Raw genomic sequence first — 18,890 nt, 5'->3', positions numbered from 1 at the left:
GGCAAATGCTTTCTTTGGCAGATGTTTTTAGAACAGATTTAGATAGAAGTCTTCACAGCTGATTTTCATGGTGTATTAAGAGGCCTGTTGTTTTACTTAAGCAAAGCTGTGTTTGTACACCTTCAGTTTTTTAAAATAATTGTTAGAAAGCTTTAAAAAACATGATCTGTGTTGATTTCTGTTTTATATAATGATTTAACAAAACCTCATGGTTTATTAATTTTATTATAGGGGTTAAGTGTTTGGAAGGTAGAAAAGTTTACAGAAGTAGTGTTTGTATATGTTAATGGATTTTGGAAGCAGTGTTTCTGGTACAGACCTACATTTTAGCTGTTAAAAAACATTTATAAGTATTTAAAGAAGTTGTTAATCTTTTGGACATGTCTTAAAGTTTAGATACCTTTCAAACTATACTTTTATGTGAGTTCAGCTCTGTAAGTATTAGTGATTATTAGTTACTGTGGTTTTATTGCTGTAAGTTTGATGAAGACAGGCGAATCAGTAAAGACTGCACCCTGACATGGAATTTACAGTGTTTGGATAGAGACAGGCAATTACAAGGTGAGTTTATATTGGAATTAATCAAAAACTTTAAGAGAATGTCACAAGAAATGGTCATTCATGTTCCTGCCTGCTTTTTAAAATTGGGAGGTACATCTTAGCTTTCAAGCCTAAAATCTTTCAAACCTGTTCTTTAAATTACTTGAGTCATATTTATGATGGATTTTTGAGAAGGAAAAGAATAAGAAAATTGCACTATGGATTCTTTTTTTTTTTTTTTTTTTTTTTTTTTTTTTTTGCTACGGCCTATACATACTTTGCTGCTAATATAGGTGTGTGGACAGGAAAGTCTTCACTAAGAAAGAGGCTTTAGAGGAGTATGACTTCTGCTTTGCTGATTTCCTCAACTAAATTTGGACACAGTAAAGAGTCCATTTGGTCTTGCATTTAGACCTGCATTTATACTTGCATTCATACTCTTTAATTACATTAGTGTTCTCTAAAATAGAACATCATAGCAGATAATTTTCCTTTTTCATGGAAAAAATAATGAAAAAATGAGCATCAGATTCCAGCAGAAGCTTGACATTTCAGTTGGATATTAGGAGAGAGAGGATACTCCCATAGGAAAGCTGCAGATGCCTGCTTAGATGAAGTAGGGAAGGCAGGTGAATCCTATGGTATCTTATCTACTGGTCCAGTTAGGCTGGACAGAAGCCTCCTCTTGGGTGAAAATTTCTGAGTGTGTAAATACCTGTCATTGTAGTAGGAAGATTTCATCTCAGCTGAGAGCATTATTGAGACTTTGTAATTGATAAAAATCAGGGATGTGCAGTCGGTGTAAGTTACTCTTTTTGATGGTTTCTCATTATAATAACATTTCACAAATTTTTACTGGGGCCCACAAAATAGTTGAGTTTTTAAAATGCCAATTTGCAGTTGATAAAGTTATCTAGAATCATACAAAAAATCATGCAGGAAACTTGGAGGCTTCTATATTGTCGCACCTGCAGTATTTACTTTGTGTAGTAGAATTAGTTACAGTGTTTTTATGTGGTGTGAAGTATTGGTTTGAGATACAATTGTGTGTTGATGCCTTCACACTTGAAATGGAGAGGATCATGTTAGAAAACAATTTTTGTGTGTGTTAGTGTACTCATGTTAAAGGAACAAATGAAACTTTTTTCCCGAAGACAAACAGGGTTCTTTTAAGTGTAATGTAAGATTAAAGCAGTCTGAGACCTGTTCGGTTAAACAGAACTTAAATTTTCACCCTATATTTATGGAAATCAGTACCTCATACCTGCATCTGGGTGAGGGTGAAATCTCTGCTTCAACATCTAGAATTTCTTTTTGTGCTTTAAATGAAATGGTAAATTTCTCAAAGCTGTGACAGAAAGATGAACACAATAAAAGACTAGACATTATTCTGGAGCTAAGCTCAGGGGGCCCCTGATTTCTTTTGGATTCTCAGTGAGTCCTGTGTTTGTGTTCAAAATCACTTTACATGTTGCAAACAAACAAAAACCCCCCATACTCAGTAGGGGTTTTGGTCTGTCTTGCATTGTTAGGATTAATCTCATTTTTGTGAGAGGAAATTTTCCATCTCGTACTTTGCAGCTTTAGAATTTTATATTCTATAGATTTTTGCTGCTACATCACAAACTGTTACTCTTTAGTCTAAAAAGTTTCACCTGCTTTGCAGAAGCAAATATGGAAGGTTTGACAAAGTTCTGTGTACTTGAAAAATTATTTCATAAAAATCTTTTATACAGCTTTTAACTTCAGTTTAGACAATAGACTTGTTGATCAGATCTGAATGGTGTGAACTTTATTTGCAAATCTTCAGCTCTTTAAAGAGTTTTTCCATTTGCAAGAAAAACATCATAATTAAATCAAATGTTGTCTTTGATTTTGAACAAACTGAAGAATTAATTCAACCAATATAACTTTTAACTTCAGAAACTGCTTATTTCTTGCTTTCATAGCACAGTTAAAAGAAAAACTTTGTGATATAGCAGCTGTTTTGTGGTTGTAATCATTTCCCCTTTAACTTACAAATTCTCTTCAAGCTTGTGAAATTATAATGCACATAGATCAATACTCTGGAGTTCTTTGGGCTGGATTGATTTCTTTCTCATGAGATTTACATTCCACTTGTTATCAAAAAACACTTTGTCCCTATGAAAATGGTGCCATTGAATGGCATTTCCATATGAAGTGAAGGGGATATCAAATGCTCGGATTAATTTGGGCTCTAAGATGGCCTGTACGCTTTCAATTAATCTGCAACGCATTTGTTATGCAGAAGCATGGGAAAATGGTGATCTTTTGAGAATGACATGACCACTGTGTTGCTTTTGGCCTGATTACTGAAGCTACCTGTTGAGTACAATAATTACAGTATGTTTTCTTTGCAGAACTAGTTTCTGCTACTTAAAACCTAATAAGGAAAAGCTGACCCTTGCAGACAATATAGAGCTTTTATATTATCTTTCCATTCTGATGAAAATGCTGTTTTGTGAAAGATACTGGCAGTTAAGCTTGTAGGATAAAAGTAATGAAAAGAGAGAAAAAAAAAGCCTTTATTATTAGAGCTGCAGAGTCAGTTGAGACTTTTACTTTAGCTTTTGACTTGTAGAGATACGCTATATTTATGAAAAAGTTAAGGGTTCTTATTTAACAATTACTTCAGGTTTTGGTTTGTTGGTAGTGAGTTTTTTTGGTTGGTGGGTTTTTGTTGCCGTTTTTAGTTTTAATATGGTATTGGTTAATAATATGAAGACAGTGGTTGTTGTTCCTCCACATTAAAAAAATACATTAGAAAGCAGGTTAGTAAGATCCTATTTTATAGATATGTCTTGAAGTTCTTTTATAAATTTGGTTATTTTTCATACATGCAGTCTGTTATGTTGATACAGACAACACAGCTTGCAACTAGCTTAAGGAAAAGACTTTCTGTGCATCTGTTGAATTTTCTAGGCAAGGCCATTTGAAATACAGACTTAAATCTGTAAACAAAGGTGCACTTTATATTTTTTTATTGCTGAATCCCTAACATTATATGTGGTTTTACATAAGAATTCAGAAAAATCTGAAGTGCATATCAATCATGCTGCATGTTATGCTATGTTTCTAGGCTATTTGAAGCTCTGAGAATGCTACTCTCATTTATCATACAAATTTACTGGGTACAGAAAGCCCTTGAAAGGGTCTATACCCTTGCTCAAAAAACTGCTCTGTATTGGAGAATGTTAATTCAAGAACATATTAGAAATGTGTTGGATGGTGATAATCTGAGTTACAAAAATTTTGGGTAGACTTCATAGGTGTTAAATTTTTTAATTATAATATAATATAAATTGATTAGGATTTCTGAGGCCAGCATGTCCACCTTGTATTCTTTCTGTGATAAAGCAGTAATTGCTGCTGAGAGTGTAAATAGCAGAATCTAACTTATTGCTATTTCTATGGTTGTAAAGCTCATCTGAACCATGACAATATTGATTTAGTCATAACCTGTAATATTTTCATCGTCTGTGACTTCTCACATTTGAAAACTTGACTATTAGCTCTGTGTCACTCAAACCTTTTATCAAAGGTATTGCAGTTTTTTCCCAGTCAGACATGACTCTTGTGTTTGTATTTTTTGGCATTTGCTAAACTGATGGTCATGATGGTGTCTGTTGATCCGTAACAAAATAAGTAGTTTCAAGGAGGGGAGACTGTGGCAAGGAAGGCAGCATAATTATGTTACTTTAGGTGAATGTTTAATTTTAGCAGTAGAGAAGTCCTTAGTGTCTGAGGAAATGATTCTACAAAAGAGACTGTGCCTAATCAAATATTCCATCTGTTTGCAGTTCAAATTCAAAAACTGATTGAACAATGCTGGTTTTCAATTGTAGGCAGATCTGTCATGCTAGCTCACTTTCTTCAGGAAAAAGTTATTTTCCTTGAAACTTTTTTCCTACAGAGCTGTCCTCACACTTCTCACTATATAACTAATCTGTGTCTTCTATCTCCACATCCCTGCCTTCAAACTAACAAGTTTAAAGCTTTAATGCCATGAGCAGTTTTATCAATTTGGCACTGAGTGGAATCATTCTGCCTTCTGCTGCAAACATATCACCTGCATTGTTTCAACTATTTTAACAGTATTTTAGATTTTTAAAGGTTGGAGATGGATAAAACTGAAAAAAATCCCCTTTTATTCTGCATTAGTTTACAGCTGGATTGATTTGCAGGCCTAGTTTTCCCATGCAGTTGCATGAGTATTTGTGCCAGCACAAGAGAAGGAGCAAGAATCCACACCTTTGTTATGGGAGGAGGGAGGTACTGGACATTTCGGCAGCAGCAGGATCTGTTCACAGCCATTAAACTGATTGTGGAATCATGAAAAGGAAAGACTGCTTTTTATTTTGCTTTAAAGACAAGTTTAAGTAATAATATTTCTTGTTTGTACGTTACTAAATAACAGGGTTGAATTTTGAAAGTTGAATTAACACTGTTACAATTTTTGTGGTAGAATAATTCCTTGTCACTATTTTAAAGTGACTGGTAGAAGCTGATGAAAGGACATTTAATTTTTGTAGCAAAAATAAAATGCATGTTTACGTCTATCCCATAGTGAGAGTTTTGGGGAGAAAATCTTAAGAATCCAGGAGAAAATCTTAAGAGTCCAGCATTTAAAATTGAAGTATTTTAAAGGTCGGCTTGTGAGTATTGATGTAGTGGTATTTCCATAACAAAGTTATGGAAATACCGCTATGAATATGCCACATATGCTATGAATAACTTTGCTATTGGCATAACCTTTAATTTTCCTTAAAAAGAACCAACAACTTTGAATTCCATTCTTTGGCAAAATTAATTTGTAATAAACATGGGATTATGTAGACTACACACAAGAACACTTTAATAGGCATTGTGGCAATGTAAGCTAACTATCCGCCTTCCTTCCCTGCAGTATTTGTGTGTTTCATGATTCTGTAATTGTGAATAAACAGACTAGGAAAGGACCTTAAGAGGTTTCCAGCTGATTCCTTGCCTGTACAGAATGAATTATATCTATCACTGATGTCTGATCTAGCCACATCTTAGAGATCTGCAGAAATTCCATCCTCCTTAAGTGTCTCCTCCACCCCTCTCATTAAAAGAGTTTACTCAATATCTGTCCAAGTTGTGCCCACCCTGTTTATTGATTTGCTACAGTTGAAGGTCTGTCATTAGTTAATGATGGTGGACCTAGAGAATAATGGTCCCTTTCCTCTTTGCAACAGGTTCTTACATACTTGAAACCGTATTAGGTCCACACTCAGCTTTCTGTGAACAGCTCTGTTTATTTGGTGTATCTAGTAGTCAGCCTGCCATGCTTTCTAGACCTGTAATTGTTTTCTTGCTCTTGTGTGTGGTCTCTGTTTTCCCAGTAGGCCTGTTTGTTGAAATTTGGTATTCAGAATGGTCCTGTAAGCCAACTGAGATCATGCTAGCACTAACTGAGAGAAAGGAATACATTCATGACTTGCTACAAGCATTCTTGTCCACACTGAACAGATTTGCACGTGTATAGCATTCTCATGCAGTAACTGAGCTGACACCTGGTTTTGGAGCATTTCCTGGTTCTGTATTTGTGTAGTTGGTTATTTCTCTGTAAACTGTGTTGCACTTGTACCTGTTCAACTGCATTCTATTCTTCCAGATAGTTTTTTAGTTTTTCTAATCTGTCAAGACAGCCTTGAACTCGGATCTGCTCTTTGCATCTACCCCTCTCACTTCTAGTTTTGTTGTGGTCTGAGAAATGAAATATTCAACAGTCAATTACCCAGTAAGTTCTAAATAAAACTTTAGAAACCTTCACTGAAATTACTTTGGTTTTATGTAAGCTACTCTGCAATTATGATTTTTCCAACTGCATCAGTTCCAAGAATATGTTCCTTTACTTTTCTTACGCTAAATGTCTTGAGAATTAAATTTTATTAGAGACACAGAATCATAGACTGATATCGGTTGAAAGGAACCTTTAAAAATCAACTAATCCAGCCTCCCTGGCATGGGCATGGGCATGTCTTACTGGATAAGGGTGCTCAAAGCCCCAGGAGTCCATAGAGGACATGCACTCAAGCAGTAGTGCAATTGCTACTTAGAGTGAAATTAGTTCAATTTTAAAGATTGTTCTTGACATATCATTGTTGGTTGTGACTGGTGTTTCTTACAGGTGTGTACAAATACATATGAATGTAAGACTATAAGAATGAATCCAGTAAACAGTGCTGAGGTGATTGGATTTTAAATTTCTCTTTTGTTGTCAGCCAAATTCTTCCTGTTGGTGTGACTAAAATTTGTAAGAATTTCCTAACATTTGTTTTCTTTTTGCTGCATCAAAATATTGCCAGTATATTCAAAAAACATCACTAGAAATTGTTTCTCATGTCAACTTCATTACCTGATGTAGCTGAAATCTGCTGTTATCAGCTGCTATCAGCTCAGTCAACTGCAGTAGGTAAAGAGCACGGAAGGCCTGTCTGCTCAGTGTTCCTGATTCACTTGCCTAAAACAGACTCTCAACATGACTGAGGCACCTCCTTGCTGTATTAACAAATAAATACAGATAAATTCTTCTTTAATGTATGAGATTGTAAATCAAGAATATGCAATGTACAGCAAACCCACTTTTCTTTGCAAATGGTCTCTGGATAGTCTTTCTGCCTCGGTATATAGTACAAGCAAGTACTTAAGCTGATTACATTATGTGAGCTGTGTCACTTCCATGTTTGCTCCTTGTTTTACGACTGTTAGTAAATATTCTGCTGAGCCTCAGAGGCATCATTCCATTTGCCAGCTTTTCTTCCTCCTTGTTGTGACCCCTTCCCACCATTCCTGTATCCTTGTCCAAAATGCAATTGTTTAAATGTTTTTGTGAGCTCTTCTCTATCTCACTGCTCATGGTTTAAACTTCTTCAGTAGATTTCTACACTGGTTTCTACATTAGGCATGGATGTTGTTCCTTTCTTCTGTGAACTGAAGTTCCTCCATTGCAGATCATTGTGCAATCTGCGTTTATGTAGTAGGCTTGTTTTGAATGGTTTTCTGGTTTTGTTTGTTAGGTTTGGTTAGGGTTTTTTTGTTTGTTTTTTTTTAAATATTTGATAGGATGGCATTAGCAGTGGTATGGAGGAAACTGAAGATTTGCAAATTATGTGGTAATTGTATCCAAAGCTGCTGAAATATTTTGAATTGTATGAAACAGAAGCTTTATTTCCTGTTCAATCATTAGCATAATCTGAATGTTAGTAATCCAAGATAAAGAGTTTAGCCAAAGGACTAAAAGGCATTTTGCAGAATCTTATTAACTAGAATTTTTGGAACCTGTATCAGGGTATGGTGTAGTGAAACTTCTCATTAGTGTATTAGGATTTTCTGCAAAGAATGTGCAAGTGTTTATATATGCACATGCCTGGGTGAGTTCAGTACTCTGAATTGCCCTAAATATTAGAAGCTAACATCATGCTTGCTAATATAGATGTGGCAAACATTTTTTTAACCTGGTTTCTTTACGTATTTGCCTTCAAGAGCTCCAGGTTTGGAAATTGTGATCTTGTATAGTACATTTTTATTTTTAAAATAAACAATTGTCTCTCTTTTCAGTTGTTCTGATTGGCTCATAAACATTTGTCGAAGAAAGAAAGACCTGAAGGCTCGTACAGTGTGGCTTGGGTGTCCTGAAAAGTGTGAAGAAAAATACCCCAAAAATGCCATAAAAAATCAAAAATACAACATCTTTACCTTTATACCTGGGGTAAGGCCACTAAACATTTTCTGGTGTTGTGCTGACTGTATGTTCTGTAGTGTTTTTTGACTATTCCACAAAAAGATAATTTTATTTGCCCAGGTTCTTCTTTTTCTTTCTGTATTTGTCTCAATGATTTCAATGAAAGTTAACAGTTGAGAGCAAGATTGCATTTTTGTTAAATTATTTGGTTTTTGAAGGGATATGTACTTAATTACAGTTTCAGTGGTTGGAATTCAGTGAAACTTTTGAAATTTGAGATGAGCTTCTGTTCAGCATTAGAAATTTGTAATCCTTTTTAAAAAAGAAACAGTTCTGCTTGCAAAGGATTGACTTAAATTGAGAAGTAAATAGCTGAAAATTTCAATTTAGTCCCATGGATCTTTTCTCATACTCCTTGCCATTGAAAGTATAATAAATGATGAATTCCAAAACGGACAGCTTTTAAAGGACAAAAACAAATAACATCTTCAATTTGTATCACAAGTAGGGCTAATTTAATACTTTTCAGAGTTACATGTGTTATTGCAGTCTTTTTGCAGGTATTTTTGACTTTGAGTGCAGTTCTTCAGCAAATACTTTCGTTGTGGAATGAAAATTTTTTTTGCCACTTTTTTCCTACAAAGCCATATTGTGACTTAATACCAATTTTTTTGCTTGTACTATACACAATGTATATGAAGATAAAAGAGACATTACAGTTTTCTCTAGTTCATAGTTTTTAAAAAAATGTGTTGTTATAATGAAATTTAGCAACAGAGAAACAATTTTTGAAACTTAAGCAGTTACATCTAAAAATGTATCCTAGTGTGATATGATAAATTTTAGTATTACACTTTTAGTCATATTTTCACCAATACCATCCAAGAGTCCTGTGTCCCATAGCAAAAATTGAATATCTTGTACTTTTGAATACATTAAGTGTTTTTTCTTAAATTATTTATTTAAGTGATCATGCTGATTTATAAGAGTATTGATTCTATTCTTCTGGCCTCTTTAGTCCAAAGACTGGAAGGTGTTTGGTAATGCATTTCCTTATTGAAACAACAAAAAAAAATTAATGGCCTTGTAATTAAGACTGATCTCCTGTCAGGAAAATAAAATGTCACTTATCACATGTGGATAAAATATTCTGATCATTATTGGACAAAGTAAATGTTTTCTTCCATAGTTTAAATTATTAAATACACTGAAATTGGTTAAGCCACATATGCTTTCCTAAAGGTCACAAAATTCATTAAGCATATAGTAAGCCATGGATTATTGCAACTCGAAATCTGCAGTGTGGATTACAAATTGTGAACCAGATTCACATTCCTTATAGGGATCAGACCTAGTTTGCAATTCCCTATTATGAGAGAGAATGTTTCTTCTTTTCTTTTAAAAATCTTGGTTTTATCCAATAGGTCAAGTCAGATTTTTCATTTGGTGCTAGTATTTGAAAACAATAGTTACTTCAAAATGAAGTGAGATCCTAAATGTAAGACCCAATAGTTGGTGAAAATGAAATGTTTTCAAATTTTAATTTTAGATATAAAGTAAGACTTTTCATTTATTAAAATACTGTGTAGCTGTCTTTTTTATGCTGCTTTACTGGAAGTAATTTGTAGGGGACATCACTGTATTGGTTCCAAACCCATAAATGTAACAAAACAATAAATATTGACTCCAATGGTTGTCTCTGGTTGAAATTTTCATCATGTGAAATTTTGTGTTCTCTTCTATGTTTTTTTAAACATTGAGGCTAGCAATGGATAATATTCAATGATTTCATACCCAAATACAAACTTAAAATAATGCTTAGATTAACAGAATTTTACTTGCTGGCTAAAAGAGCTGTAACATTTCTAAAATATCACCTAATTTCTGAACATTACATAAAATACTTGCTGCTTCTCCTTTTATACCAGTTTGTTCAATTTCTGTTTACAAATTCATATACATCTTGATATAGCTGCTTAGGAATTTTGCATGAGTTTCCATAAAACATATCTTCTGTGATGGGTGGGTTTTGAAGATACCTCTCCTGAACTTCATGGCAGTAGTTTCATTAGTTTTATGTAGCTGGAGACTTTTCAATTTGCTTAACTGTACTGAAGAGCTTAGCTTTGTATTGAATGAACTGTCAGTGGTCTGCCAGGATTCAAAAGATTTGTAGGAAGGTGTTTTTTAACTTCCACCTTCTCTTACAAGATCTGCACCTCCTAAAGTACTTTTAGGCCTTTTCTTTGACTAAGTGTATCAAGTTTTTGTAAATAGTTAAACATACTAGCAGAAATGAGTGTATGAACTTCATCAGGATCAATATAAGGCACAGGTTCAGCCTGAAATACTTTCATTTTGGAAGAAGGCTCTGACCTTTCTGACAACTTTCGATTTCACTTTTCTATCTTTACAGTTTTATTGGTAAGTCATGAAATAGCATTCCATGCTCTGAAAAAAATTCTTAAGTTTGGAGGCTGTTAAGGTAGTCTCTAGCTGAACTGGCAGCTTTGAGGTACCAGTACTGCGTTGTGCCTGCCAGAATGACACTTTGAACTTTCCTGAATATTTTTTCCTAGCACCTAGGTTTTTACATAATTAAGTAATAATGTTGGACTGGTAAGAGCAAAAAATGAGTCAAATTACTTCAATTTTTATGCAGAAGTCATTGTAATATTAACTAATTTTTTAGATTAGAAGATGGAGACAATCTCTGAATGTGGGTTTTTGATCTGTTTTGAAAGTTCTATCTTTTAGATAATTGGTTGTTTGTTTTCTTAAGTGTTGCAAGCTCAGTAGCTGCTTCTCTTAATGCTGCTGGAGGTGCCATATTACCCTGGCTTACTGAGGAAATATGTGAAGACTTTGAAGATTCAAAATTCTATAAAATGAATAATGTTCTTAGCATTGTAATTACAACCAAAGCAATCTTGAGAACATGTGCTTGCTGAAGTGGTGCTTTTAATTACCAAAGGAATCCCTGCATCTGACATTGCTTTGGAGTATGAGACATTGTACTCTGTGATAAGTCTACTGTGGCTTCACTTAAAAGTTGGATAATTAGCTCTGAGTTTAAACCAAATCTTTGATTTAGTAGTAAGTATATCTTAATACCTATATTTAAATCTTTCCACAGTGATCTTGATACATAGTCCAATTTTCAAAATACCCAAAATTTAGTAAATTGCTTTTTTAGAGTGAAAAGAGGCAATAATATCAATGGATTTTTCTCAACAAAAATAGCAGTATAATATAAAAATAGCAGTGTAATATTAAAATAATGTAGTAGGGTGTGATGATATATAATACATTGTGCTATATAAGTATGGTAATAATGCCATCTATAACAGTATGACATTTAATGCTTTTATATCTCCTATCATGAAAAAGTATACTTTATGTATATTATGAAAGGAAATTTTAAGACATTTATCTACTTTCTTTTTCATTTTAGGTTTTATATGAACAGTTCAAGTTTTTCTTGAATCTCTATTTTCTCATCGTGTCCTGCTCACAGTTTGTACCAGCACTGAAAATAGGCTACCTGTACACATACTGGGCTCCTCTGGTAAACAGAAAAATATTATTAACTAGAAATTTGGGGGTTTTAATGTCAATGAAAGGTTCATGTCTATGTACATTGCATAAACCTGCAATTGGTAAACTACAGTGGTCAAAGAACATAACAGAAGTAAAATGCTTATTTGAAAGCTGTTGTTTGGCAGCCTTCCCTTCCATTTGCCTCCTATGCTTCTGCCCCACAGGCGAGGTCATTTTTGTTAACCAGCTAGTGTCAGTGTGTAATGCTCCATTCTGCCTGCTGACTTGAGAATTAAACAAAACCAGCCAGCAAAAAAATCTCCGGAGAGCTACTAAAGAAACTTACAGGGTAACATAGGTAATTTGTGTGTTAAATATCTTTCCATTTATTGTTATTTGGTGACTATTCTGTGTTTTCAGACAAGGTCAGAATTGTAAGCATAATTTTCTTGCATTCCTTCTGTATCAGTTTTGATCACAACCTTTTCTCACAAAAATTGAGATCAAATATTTTCAGCCATGGATGAATCAGGAGGAAATTGTGCCTTGAAAATAAGTCATTAATTAAACATGCTTCTCCTAATTGATCATCCTGCCAGTTGCACTGGCTTTCTTTTGATATGTCTTTTATTATTGAGGTCTCTGCAGTATTTTCTTGGGAAACTGTTCAAACCACTTGCTTCTGACTCAGATTTCCTATGGTTTGCAAACTGAATTCTCTTCAGAGGAGGCCCTTTTGGTAGTCTGCCAGCTGTATTGCCATGATTTGGAATTATTTTCTTATTTGTAATCAGATCATTACCTTTTCTTTCATCTTCTTCCCAGTCCCTTCACACTAGGTTTAAAGGCAGGAAGAGCTAATGCCTTATGTTTAAAACTTTTTTTTAATTGGTATTTTTCAGTAGCGTTTATTCTCAATAGTATTCAAGAGGAACTGTGACACGCTGACTGCTTGAGTAAAGGTCGTTCTTAACGAGTCAATAGAGTAAATCTTCTGGATTGATTTCATTGTTTTAATTGTTGTAACATGTGTCCTTTTAACTATGGATAAATGGAGAGACCATCCTGGATGTTCTTCGCGCCTCTCTTCCCAGAATTTTGTTTCTTCTGCAACAAAAAACCACTTTCAAGACAGAAAGCTTGTTCAACAGTGGGATTTTAAATGGATATTTACAAGTCTTTGTCACTGACACAGTAAGAAAAGACAGAAGTCAGCCTTGTCTGGAAGTTGCTCTGTTCACCATGATGTTCTGTGTGCAGCACTGTACATTAGTGGGATAGTAAGGAAAAAAAAACAAGTAAGCCGTTAGCATCTCAGCTCATTTCTATCCTGCTCAAAGAAGGGAGAAAATACTGTATTTTGTGAACACCAGTGACCTGTTCTGTATAAATATCTGATTCAAAGGTATTTTGAATTATGCATCCCAGTTTTCACATATAGCTTGAAAATACTAGTACCTAGTATGGGGTTTTTTGCTAAACTCCTTGTTTCTACTTTAATAGCTTTTCTGCTAATAATCAACCTCCAGGTAAAAGGCAGCAATTGTATGTTGAACAAAGCTAAGCATCTATGAGGAAAATAGAAAACATTTAAGTCTGATCCATTGGTCTGCTTTTGCTGCTTAACAGATAAGTTTAGGTTTTTTTGAAGGGCGAGTAACTACTGATAAATCTTCAGTAATAAGCAGAGAAATAGCTATGACTTGTATTTTCTCTCAAAATTTTAAAGGAAATTGTTTGCTCTGATACATAAATCCAAATGACTAGAACCTGACTATTGCTAGAACTGGTTTGGGGTTTTTTGATGGTGTATGTGGATTTTGTGGGTTGTTGTGTTTAGGATTTTTTTTGCCTTTGGTTTATTTCAACAGATTTTTACAACATAGATACAGTTATATCAAGCCCCAAAGTTCTTAAAACAAGACTATTTTGGTAATTTATTTTCAACTGCTTTAGGGAATGGACTTCTCATTTCCACTCCAGCATACAAAAGGTTTTAAAGCATACAGGCTTGATTGTAGGCAGTACATGAAAGATTCTTACCTGCTTACAGTTAAAGAAAGATAATAGGTTCCCTTGTTTAACTGGCTTCACAATTTTAGCTCTCCTTTGAAAGAATATCAGCTCCCTTTGAGCAAAGGAGTGAAAAGAGAAGTGTCTTTCTTAAATTGTTCCTCACAGTCATGGACAGCTGTACTCAGCTGCTCAGCAAGAGGCTGCTAAAAGAAATTCTTGCAAGTAGCACCTTGCATTCTGTGTTTTGATTACTGTCTAGTAGCAATGTGTGTGAAAATGAGAAATATGTTTCAAGGTGCTTCAGGAGTGCCCTTTTTTATGCAGCTGAAATATCTATATTGCCAAGGTATATAAAAATACTGCTGTCAGAAAGGGAGAAAATCTGATTTTTTTTCATTCCATTATGCCCTAGGGAGTAAAAAGAGGATGCTTTTTGCATAGGCCATTTTTTGTTCAATGTAGTTCCACTATTATTGTAGGCAATGTAAACTTGAACAAATAAGTAGTGCTTAACTATAAGGTCACAGCTGGATAAGCCTTGGCACTTTGGTCTGGAGCTGCAAAACATTGCTAAAATCTGTAGTCAACCCTTTCTTAGTCAACGCTTTTAGGAAAACTCTACACCTTCACTCCTTTCATATTTCTGGGACATTAGGGGAAGTTTGGCAAACTGTGGACTTCTGCAAGAGAAGTCTAATGGGATAAATTTTCTTCTATAAAGTAGTGGTGGCTGTCTGAAGCTAGATAGATAATGTAGAATCTTATTTGTTGCTGGATTTGAATCTTGTATCCATCTTATTCATAATAATGAAAGGCCCTTTTACTGGTAAAAATTTTCTTTCTCTTTCATTGATGGTGAAAAAATCAAATTCTGAGTCTAAGCCAGAAGATCTGATCTGAGGAGGTTTAGAGAGGTAGAGAGAAGATTTATGTGCTTATCCCTGAATTGTGTTTTTTAGCTTACCACCCTTTCTAGCCAGAGATCATCACAGCTGAGTGAAGCACTCTGTGCACTTCCAGTAGAAGCTGCAGCAGCATTGTCTGTGAAAGGAGCAGCCAAAGCATTTAGATACTTAGTTTTTCAAAACAAATCCCCTTTTCCTTTGTCCATATTTGTGATGTGTTGCTAAATAGCTACATTTAAATGTAAAATTATAGAATTAGCCATTTATCTTTTTCTGTGTATTAGGAAAAAAGCAATTTTTCAGCATTAGAATTGAAGGCTTTTTAAATGTTTTTGACAAAGCCCTAAAGTTTGTGGATGATAAGGAAATAAGCTTATTGAAACTATAAAGGCTGTCTTTAAGTAATCCAAAGCATCTTCCTTTTTTTGCATTTCAAAATGCTGTCTAAGTTATGTGTATTTGGACAGATAGTTACTCTAATTATATTTGTACAATGTGGAAGTATGATTTTGTTTTTCCTGGACTAAACCAAGATACTATTTTAACTTACTGAATAAAAGACTCAAATCCAAATTAAAAAAAGTAAATGTTCTAAACACATGTTCTTACTCTGTGTAGTGTTGCTACTTCTCTATTTCTATTCTTGTACTGAGAATTCTGAACTGCATAATTGTATCTTTAACAGGGATTTGTTTTGACGGTCACAGTGGTACGGGAAGCTGTTGATGAATTTCGACGTTACAAGAGAGACAAAGAAATGAACTCACAGTTGTATAGCAAGCTGACAGTACGAGGTTGGCAATACCATTTTATAAATCCTTAAAATATTTCATCTTTTTCTTATATATACATTTGCAGGTTTTCAGTTCGAAGAAATAACTAATTTCAAGCTGTAATGCTCAGTATGAAATTTATATTCAACTAAAGAAAACACGTGATTTTCCTTAGACAAATATGATTGTTAAATTTGGTCTATTTAGGAATTTTAATAAATATTTGGTTGTTTGTCAAAGTAAGGTGTATGTATATAATTGTATCTATTTTTTAAGGATTCTGCTGTTTAGTACCCTGACTTCAAAGTGCAGTTTACCTCTGAAATTAATGCTGAACAGTAATTGAACGACATTGTCAACTATGTATCAAGCATATATAGGAAATGAGGGAGTAGTAAATAATGAAACTAATTAAAATTCTCTGGAAGTTTTCAAAATTGATGGATATATTTGTGCCTAAGAAAAGGAAGGTGTATTGTGAGTCAGCTTCAATATTAAAAATATTAATTTGAATTTTTGCACGTAATTTGAAATCTGTTTGATTATGCAATATGGAACAGCCAGTTTTCTTTAATGAAAGGAGAAATCAGTTATGATTTTTTTTGGACTCAACCTTTAACAGGTTTTCATGAAGACTTTTAAGGAAGTGAAGCACTTCAGATGTGAAATGACAATTATATTTTGTATGATATTGTAAATTTTAGACATGAGCAGAAGAGAGAATTGTGCATTGCTCTTTACTTTTTTGTGCTTAGCACTTCTTACTGTTAGATTCAGAACAGAGTGCCACATAGAAAGGTGCCAAAAAATATTATCAAATCCAAATAATAACTTTACATTGTGACCTCGCTATTACCATCCAAAGATCTTTTTTCTTTGTTAATGATTTTCCTTGGCATAAAAATTCTAAAAGGGGGAAGTTAAGGGAATTTGAGGTTGCACCTCAGGCAGTTAGAGTATTTGGCAGACATTGTGCCAAATGGAAATTCTTTTTACTTCTTCCTAACACACATTTCAGTGCACTCTTTAGTATATCTTGGTGAATATTTTCTGAAAGTCAGTGGGAAGAGTAACATCACCAGGTCTTGGAATCTTGATTAGGAACTAAACTCTTGGAGTAGCTCTGGATAATATTCTCTCCAGAAAGCAAATGGATGAAAATCTTGTAATGTACCACAAGTATGTTCTGTATGTACCCATTTTTTGAGTGATTGGAAGGTAAACAAACAGTCAACAGTCTCATTAGTGATGGCATAACCTAGCAGCTGAGAGGCATTTATGCTGCTTCCTTGCCATGTGTATTCTTGCATTGTTTTCTGGAGTTTCCATCCTGAAGGGAACAACTGTAGGGAATAGTCTCATGTTCTTTCTTTCCTAGTCAGTCTGAGATAGTGTTATCAACATTTAGTAGTACAGCTGTTGAAATTTGGCATATGGGACAATTGGCAAAGCTATAATTTGTTTAACACAAGGGTTTCACTGCTGGCATCCAGATCTTTTTTACAGTCATTAATACAGTCTGTTAGGAAATGAACTCTTAATGGCTTTTGTTTCAAAGTTGTAATTTAAACTGCTAGTTAACCTATTCATTTTTTAGATCTGTAATGGTAGGCCACTGAACACTCACCTTGAAACAGATAGTACATTCCTATCCTATTCAGCAGCAGTGTTAGTAATCTGAAATTCTTAATTCAGGAAACAAATGTACATTTGATAGTTACCTTTGTGATTTACATGTTAAGACTGACATTTTCTCTTTTAAGAGCAAAGTTTGGTACCTTTTTTCCTTCTCTTTTTAAAATGTATGTTTAGAGTTAATAGACATTTAAGCAGCATTTAAGTAGAAGTTTTGGAATTGCAATTTCCTCTTTCCCTGCTCATGAAATATTTTGTGAGAATATATGTATTTGAAAAACCCTTCATTTTGTGGCTTCTTCTAGAAATAAGGAAGTTGTCAATGAAAATTTGGTTTGGTCACCTTAAAGATTTAAAAGTAGTATACAGTAGTGTATAGGTAAAGCCCAGTAGTTATATCAGGAACTGACACATAGAGAGAAGGGACTTATTAAAAAGAAGCTTTAAAAATGCCCCTTTTTAAAAAAAAGGATATCAGCTTTTAACCTACAAGAGTGTTTGTCATTTTGGCTTTCGGACTTTGGTGTCAGTGCCATCATGAATTCATACTTGAATTTTGTTCTATTTTGTATGTTTTTTGGAGACTGGTCTTCTACAGAAGTAAAGATTCAAAAATTCTGCTTACAATGAACTCTGAATCCCGTGTTGACAATTATGTGTGATCATTGAATTAACAGTCTTTTGAGTAATGACTAATTTTAAGAGTGAAAACATTACTGGAGTCACTACTCAAAATTGTACTACTTGTTGCCATAAACCCATATATAAAATCATAAGTAGTGATAAATTTCACTTTTTTCCTAATATAGGGTTCTTCCATAATGAGGTATTCTGAAAAGGAGAGATGTAATTTTGATACAAAAAAATGGGATTTCCTCCCATCATAATATTAGACCAAAATTTTTTGCATGTTTAAAAAAGATGTAGGTTTATCTTATTTATCTGTGTAAATTAGTAAAATCAAGTACTGTGCTTCCACAGATTATTTTTAAAAATAACTTTCAATATAATTACCTAATTTTTTCATATTGACAGTATTCTTCAAGTGGAAAAATTTAGTTAGGCATACTATACTAAAGTACAGGCTAATGGTTTGGAGAAAGAAGGCTTTGTTTCTTGTGAATGAACAAACTTGATACTGATTTAATTAAAAGCCTGAAAACCGATGCCACTCTTAAGAGTCACTTTTCAGAGTGGAACTGCACTTTATACTGCTCTAGCATTTTTTTTCCTAATGATTTTATGACTTGTGCTAGTTTTACAGTCTTCTATTTGAAATATTTATTTTTTTCCATCTTAAAGTGAGAGAAACTGACATAGAGATGTTAAGCAAGTTGCCCATGCTCAAACTAGACAGTAGAAAAAGTTAAAATTAACAAGGCTCAGTGTTCAGTTTTGGTTGATAAAAATGAAAATTTAATGAAAATAATGTCTAGTTAGTTGTTTTCCAAATTACATGTTTACTAAAGGAAAATAAACATATTTGTTGCAGTAGAAATTATTGGGATCTAAATTGTGATTAATTACTTCCATAAAAATATTGTGGGTTGGCTGATTTGTATAAACTAATTTTTTTTTTTTATACAGTGCTGTAGAAGATCAAAATTGGAGAGTCTGTGACTATCTATCAGCCTTAACTTTCCATTGGAGTCTTCCTTAGTCTTGGGGATTCCTAAACATGTAAAACGCGTGAATGCTGTCTTATGACTTGCATGTTGCTAGTGTAACAACTTCTGACTTTTGAGGTTAAGG

At 33.8% G+C, this 18,890-nt stretch overlaps 1 protein-coding gene across 1 annotated transcript in view; it reads left to right on the top strand.

The window, feature by feature from the left end:
• Positions 1 to 18,890, top strand: part of ATP9B (ATPase phospholipid transporting 9B (putative)) — a 150,929-nt gene that overhangs the window by 17,284 nt on the left and 114,755 nt on the right. The window contains exons 3-5 of the mRNA XM_071450698.1: positions 8,146 to 8,296; positions 11,724 to 11,837; positions 15,416 to 15,524. Of these exons, the coding sequence (XP_071306799.1) occupies positions 8,146 to 8,296; positions 11,724 to 11,837; positions 15,416 to 15,524 (374 nt within the window). The remainder of the gene's footprint in view (positions 1 to 8,145; positions 8,297 to 11,723; positions 11,838 to 15,415; positions 15,525 to 18,890) is intronic.

This window comes from Agelaius tricolor, unplaced genomic scaffold (assembly GCF_023055355.1).
Source record: "Agelaius tricolor isolate 1412-34295 unplaced genomic scaffold, bAgeTri1.0.p SCAF_2, whole genome shotgun sequence".
Lineage (NCBI taxonomy): Eukaryota > Metazoa > Chordata > Aves > Passeriformes > Icteridae > Agelaius > Agelaius tricolor.
Note: the sequence above shows the minus strand (reverse complement) of the source record. Positions and strands in the feature narration are given on the sequence as shown.